Below are 6861 nucleotides of genomic sequence, written 5' to 3' on the forward strand. Positions count from 1 at the left end.
CTCTAGCTTCGCCGGTTGTACAACATCGCCTTCCGCTCGTCGGGTTACGACCATCGTCGTGGTCGGTCGCCATGAGGGCAGTATGCGGGCACTACCGTTGAAGCACATGGGGCTGCGATTGCAATGCTGGTAGCCGGTGGCGGTGCTGCGCATAGCACCACCCTGTCGTAGGGCCACCACATCTGTACCGCAACCGCCGCCATCGTTGTCGTCTTTCCTCTCCGGAATGGGTTCGAATCAGCACTGTGGTGTGAAGTGTTCGTATCGTGGCTGCACGTCCCTAACAACATGTAGCATGTCGGATCTAGGAGGGCACGGTGGGGCAATCGTAGTAGGGGAGGACGGTGAGGATGACCATGGCAAACTGGAAAAAAAGAAGATAGGAGAAGGAAGAAAGACAGCGCTGTCAGTGTATGTGTGAAACATTGGGCTATTGGATCAGGTTTCGATTGAGAGGCCAGTGACCGGCGCCAGCTTCAGCCGGTCGATCGAAAGCAATCATTACCATATTTATCGTTCTCTTAAAAAGACTATTTATCGTCTCACATTTGCATGCTGATATGGTCAAATTTTTTAAAACACAATACAGACATAGACGCAGGTGCTCATATATATGATTATACACTCATTCTCCCAATGAAGACGCATCGATGAGCACCTCAAAGTCAACAGGAACGTCTTCTCTTAGTGAAGACGCATCACCGAAAATCTTAAAATAAAGGCCAGGATACCACTATCCTACTAACCATCCAACCACAGATTGATTTGCTAGTACGGCCAATCAAGTCTGTTACTTTTTCCTTTTCCAATCCTGATGATGCATTGCATAACCACACTACAAAACCGAAAAAACATAATTATTTGAAATTGCATTGTTTACTAGTTCAACACACCTACATCCAAATTAATTTAACAGAGGTGCCACTTATCTATGGCATGTTTATGACCAGCTAACGGTAAACAATCAGTTACATCATGAGAAAACAGGTAGTACAACCCAACAATGTGACGAGTCGGTACCACTTCAAAAAAAAGAACACCTTTGACCTCGGCGCACTACCTCAATACGCCCGGGAACTAACTACCCCTATCAGCTTCAGAAGTACAACCCACGAGGACTTCAACGGTCTACAAGCGACTTCAAATCTGCAAGAACTTTTCGCCTGCCGTTTTTTTTCTGATTTGGCGTGAAATACGCACGGCGCTTAACTGGGGGCAGAGCTCGGAGGCTCGCTCACTGTTGTCTGCACAGACAGCACCCACATTCCAGCCGAAGGCGTTGAGGCCTTTGCGGAAACAACATCCAGAAATGACAAATGCTGGAGCTAACTGATCCGGCTGGCTATCGGCCTACCCGCCGCCTCTTCCTCTCCTGCTCACGCCTCTCTTCTTCCTCAAGCAGGCGGAGCTCCTCTTCGTCCTCCTGCCTTGCAATCCTCGCGCTGACCAAGTAAGCAAACAACAGAGCAAGCTCAATAAGATGCAAACTATTCAGCAATTTGAGTGATTACTACTATCGGTCATCCAGTTCCATTTTCTGGAACGAGTTCTAAACAACATCCAATCTCATTCAAGTGTGTCGCACAACACACTTTACTGAGTACTCCCCCTCCGTCCCAAATTACTTGTCGCAGAAATGGACGTATCTAGACGTATTTTTAGTTCTATACATCTATTTCTATCCATTTCTTCAACAAGTAACCAGGGCGGAAGAAGTATATAATTATACTAGGAGAGTATAGACTAAAAGTAACCAACGAAGGGAACATATTTTGCCGACTAATATGCTGATTTCTTTTTGCCACAGATTTTCTTCAGTGTAATGTGGACAAGACATCATCAGTCCATGACTAATCCAGAAATTGTGCATATTTCTCAAATGATCTCTATTTGTTTTCAGCTTCTACAATCTTGCAACAGGACAAAATATAAATATATAAGAAAAATGCATTATGTGAAGAACATGGATACCTTCTTTTCTCTTCCATCTCTATAGTAGCAAAATCTGCTTCCATGTCACTATCATCATCATCTCTGCCTGCATATTTACTAGGGTCATACCTGCACCGGAAATCCAGACTTGTAAGAGTTTTCTTCTTTTCAAAGCAACATAACATATAATCTTATTTCGTGCCATACAATTAAATCAAATAACCTTGTTATTAAAAAGCCACTAAAGCAATATGTAACATATAAAAAAGCCAAGGTGAAATTTCAACAGGTATTGCAATCGGTGTAGTCAGTACATGATCCATGTTAAGTAAATTATCCAAACACTAGTAGAGTAGACACTGACGCTCAGAAGATACAAACCCGGTTGTATACCAAATCTATACACAGACGGAACATATTATCAAACATTTTAACCAGGATAACTGATAATATGCCCAGAAACAGTACGGGATGAAAATTTACCTGAACATACTCCTGATCATAGCCATGGGATCATCCTCATCTTCAATGTCGTCATCAAACCTTCGTTTCCCCAATTGCTTTTTCTTTGCACGATCATCACGTCCATTGGCAGATACTTGTCGAGATGGCTGCATGGGCACACAAACACAATGAAGAAACAAACTTAGCGCGGCAATATCATTACAAATCACCACACTCTAAACATGAAAATGTATGCACATGGCATAACACCAAAAGAAAAACCAACAGATAATTGCTTCACCAGTACTACTTTTTTGACAAATGAACAGCTTGACAGAATATTACCATAGGTTTCGAGGGAGTCCTTACCTGCCTTTCGGATGGTTTTACTCGATCATTTGCTTGGACTCTTCTTTGCTCAGGATAATGACCTTGCGAGGAAAGAGGCCTTTGCCGTTGCAACATCTGCTGCGGCCTGTTGCTTTGTGGCAGCTGTCTTTGGCTTTGTGAGGATTGCAACTGTGAAGATTGCTGTGGTCTCTGTCTCTGTAGTGATTGTTGCGGTCTCTGACTCTGCGATGATTGTGGTCTCTGACTCTGCGATGACTGCAGTGGCCTCTCACGCTGTGACGACTGCAGTTGCCTCTGGCTATGCGAGGACTGCAGTGGCCTCTGGCTCTGTGACTGCAGTGGCCTCTGGCTCTGCGACGACTGCAGTGGCCTCTGGCTCTGTGACAACTGCTGTGGCCTCTGGCTCTGCGACGACTGTTGTGGCCTCTGGCTCTGCGACGACTGTTGTGGCCTCTGGCTCTGCGATGACTGTTGTGGTCTCTGGCTCTGCAACGACTGCTGCGGCCTCTGGCCATACGAGGCTGATTGCATCCTCTGACTTTGTGAGGGCTGTTGTCGACCATTAGGTAACACAGGTTGCTTTCTAGCTAAATGATCCTTTCTAAGAGATTGTTCATTCACTTCCTTCATAGAAGGCTTATTTGCTATCTGACCCTTGCTCGGAAATTTTTGGCTTGCAGCTTTGCTTCCAGTGGCCTGGCTGGACCCATTTCTAACAACACTATGCATCCTTCCATTGTCAACAGCCCTTTCTCTACTTAGGAGCATCTCCTTTCCCTTGGATTCAAACTTACTTTCCGGGCGTCTTTGTGTGGACGATGTGTTGTTGTTCAACCCATGACCATTTGGCAATCTGGCGGGCTGACTTGTTGGCGCCCTACTCTTCACTGCAGAATGCATCACCTCACGATCTTTGACACAACAAAACCAACCATCAGCACTCTCCGCTAAACAAGAAAGACGAAGTTTCGCGATAGAAGTTCAAACTCACCAGACTTTTGGGTCAATGAAGGCCTAGCCGCAGGTTTTTCCCTTGGAGGAGATGGAATGTCAGCATCATCCGAGAGTAGAAATGAATAGTCCCGATTATCCTTAAGTGCCTCAGCTTTCTTTTTTGCCTGCATTGCAGCTGCTATTTTGTGACTGCACTGGCCAACGTTTAATAAAGCAAAGAAATGAACAATGTAAAAAAGAAATATCCCTTGTACCTCATTAACAATCTTTTGCTTCTGGTGAAATCCATTTGTTTTAGCTTGCACTTGCACTCTCGAAGATGATGGGATGTCCTTCTGCATATATGTTACCTGCAATTAGTAAGGGATGGATCAACAATAATCATAATGAGATGTAATGCCACATACTCCAGGAGGTCTTCGTTCTCTGGGCACTGTGTTCTGTATCTCTTTCATTGACTTCCTTTCTTCAATCACACGCTGGGAAATCACCGGCTTGGAGGGCCCAAAGAAGGAGCCAAAACTACATGAGTGAATGAATACATAATGAAGATTGATTCCCCATTACCGTACCAAGATCAGTAAGACGAAATGTTGAATTTGAGTGGACAACAATATTTCAAGAAAGGATAGCATGACAATCTGTTTAGTATGATAACTTCGCAGTTCCAAGACCAATTATCAACATATAAACTTAACACGCTAAAGAAACTGATAGAAGGTATACGAGAAGGAATCATTGTCCAACTATTTTCCTCCCAGAATTGTATTTTTCTACACTATACAGGTTCCTGGAGCACAACCAAATAAAATGCTCAATAAATTGTACAAGAGGCGCATTGAAATTCAGAGACACTTACTTGGGTGGGGGTGGTCTTCTATCATGCAAGGAAGACGAGCGACCAGCTGTGCTAGCACTGGCACCCTGTGCCTTCCGCCTAATCTGCTCCTTCAATCGTTCTCTAATTTGAAGGAACTCCTGCTGACCCTCTGGTGGCTCTTCGTCCTCCTCAGGAGCTCCTGCACCTTCCTCCTCGTACTCATCTTCATCATAGTACTCGTCCTCATACTCATCCTCCACTGCCCGATGATAACCCTTTTACAATGATGACAAAAAGAAATGCATTGTCAGTCTACCACAAATGAAATGGCTATAGGTTAAGCCTACATGTTTAGATGCAGAAACAATGGACTTAGAAGCTTAAATTACATTAGTCTCATATAAAGGTCAAGAAATGCACTGTCAGTCTATCACAGATGCAATGGCTATAGTTCCTGCTTTACAAATGAATTAAGCATACATGTTCATGATAATATCAGAATATCCAGAAAACTATGATTCCGGCTGCTCCTACAGATGATAGATACACAAACAGTAGTACTGAAATGGAGTTAGAAGCTTGGATTATTACATTGGTCTCATACTCGTAGCGGCTCATTTGCGCCAGTGATCCCGTCGCGTCAGCGTCCCAGCTCCTGAATCAAAGCCAGCAATCCTCATGAGTATGCAAAATAACGCCGCGAATATTTTCACAGAGTGTCGAAGTTTTAGCTAAAGAAAGCATCGAGCCGGGACCAGAGCGCCCAAATACGCTCCAGGAAAGCAGCAATCGGCCCCCGAAATCCCGCTGTCGAGGACCCAAACCACGTTGCCTACAGCTAATCGCACGAGCCCCACCCCGAAACGCGAATAAACGAGCGGCCCCGTCTAGGGTTTCCGCAGGCGCGAAAACGCAAATCTGGGCCGCCGCCGCCGCCGCGGAAAACGACACTCCCCGTCGAACCGGCCCAAATTCGCGCCGTCGTGCAAGGGCGCTCACCTCGGCGCGCGGAGAATCGCCTCTTCCGGGGCCGGCGGGGGGCCGCGCGGGGCGGATTCGTCCCGGCGAGATTCCGCGCGACCGCGGCTGGATCAGAGGACGGGCGCCGCGGGGAAAGTCGTCGCAGGGAGGAGGGCGAGCGCGGGGGGCGACGGGAGCCGGTCGGGGCCCGGCTCGCGGTCGCGGGGCGCGGGCGGGAGGCCGGCGGGGAGGAGGAGTCGCCGGCGCGGGGGCACGGTAGGGGAAGCGGAGGGAGGCTTTAGGGGAAGGGCTGCTTCGTTGGGTCGGGAATGTGGAGCAGCGAGCGAGGCCGCGAGAGGGGAATCGGGTCGAAGGCCTGGCGGTTTATAAATAGGCGTGTGCGTGCGTTTCCGCGAGGTAAGAAAACTGACATGACGTGCCGTCTTGCCCGGGGCTGGCTGGATGGATAGATAGATTTTTTTTGAGACAAATGGATAGATAGATGTCTCTGGAAAGAGTCTGTGGGTCAGGTGGGCCTTCCCCTCTTCTTTGAGAGAGTGGCCGCATGTACGACGACTATCGCCGCCTATATGGTGTTGCAGGCCCATCTTTCTTTCCTCTTTTTTTTTATTGTCTCAAAAAAAAACCAAACTATCCCCTTCTAATTCTAAAAAAAAGGTGATTATCCCCTTCTGTTACTAAAAAAACGTGATTATCCCCTTCTGTTACTAAAATAAAAGGTGATTATCCCCTTTTTTGTGTAAAAAAGGTGATTATCCTCTTTTCAACAGATTCTACAAAAATAAACCTTCTCAACACTACTACTCCTTTCGTTCCTGAATACAAGTCTTTCTTCAGATTTTAATATAAACTACATACGGATGTATATAGACATAGTTTAGAGTGTAGATTTACTCATTCTGCTCCCTATGTTGTCCATATTAAAATCTCTTGATAGACTTATCTTTAGGAATGGAGAGAGTATCTCTGCTATTAAAGGGAGTCGCCATTTCTTTTGGTCCCCTACAGTCATTAATAAAAAACAATTCAAAAATTGAGAGTCGGATCAATTTGGAAACATAGTCGTTAATGCAACTAGCTAATTGTGAGTGCCTTGCAACAGAGACAAACATATTTTAGTGACTCAAAATCAATTGCCAGTGCCTCAACCAGTGACGGAGCCACCTCCCGACTACCCGAGGCCATGCATTCACGTATGAACACTAGCAGTAAATAGAGAGATTACCATCATTTTTGTAGGGGCAAAATACTGGCAGACAGAAGCCCCGTGTATTTTGCCCCGGCTCATTGGCCGAGCTGGCTTTGCCACTAGCCTCAACAGAGACGCCGTGAGCGTTTTTTTCCTACGACTCGCCCCACATCGACGTCATGAAGTTAGA

The 6861-nt window shown here is 46.1% G+C and overlaps 1 protein-coding gene across 1 annotated transcript; it reads right to left on the reverse strand.

Moving 5' to 3' along the window:
* Nucleotides 1-840: 840 nt before the first annotated feature.
* LOC125513692 (putative uncharacterized protein DDB_G0271606) lies at nucleotides 841-5832 on the reverse strand. The gene is made up of 10 exons (XM_048678852.1): nucleotides 5501-5832; nucleotides 5093-5156; nucleotides 4541-4776; nucleotides 4089-4203; nucleotides 3936-4016; nucleotides 3719-3845; nucleotides 2746-3638; nucleotides 2416-2543; nucleotides 1972-2061; nucleotides 841-1442 (listed from the first exon to the last, which is right to left on the reverse strand). Exons 2-10 carry the CDS (start codon nucleotides 5117-5119, stop codon nucleotides 1343-1345), a joined length of 1797 nt encoding a protein of 598 aa, XP_048534809.1. The 5' UTR covers nucleotides 5120-5156; nucleotides 5501-5832; the 3' UTR covers nucleotides 841-1342.
* Nucleotides 5833-6861: the final 1029 nt, after the last annotated feature.

The sequence above is a fragment of the Triticum urartu genome, chromosome 6, assembly GCF_003073215.2.
Source record: "Triticum urartu cultivar G1812 chromosome 6, Tu2.1, whole genome shotgun sequence".
Lineage (NCBI taxonomy): Eukaryota > Viridiplantae > Streptophyta > Magnoliopsida > Poales > Poaceae > Triticum > Triticum urartu.

Coding starts and splice junctions, on each gene's coding strand:
- LOC125513692 (XM_048678852.1), bottom strand. CDS start 5,119: ATGAGCCGCTACGAGTATGAGACCAAT. Junction 4,777..5,092: donor GCTACGAGTATGAGACCAAT/GTAATAATCCAA, acceptor TCATTGTAAAAG/GGTTATCATCGGGCAGTGGA. Junction 3,639..3,718: donor TTCATTGACCCAAAAGTCTG/GTGAGTTTGAAC, acceptor GTTGTGTCAAAG/ATCGTGAGGTGATGCATTCT.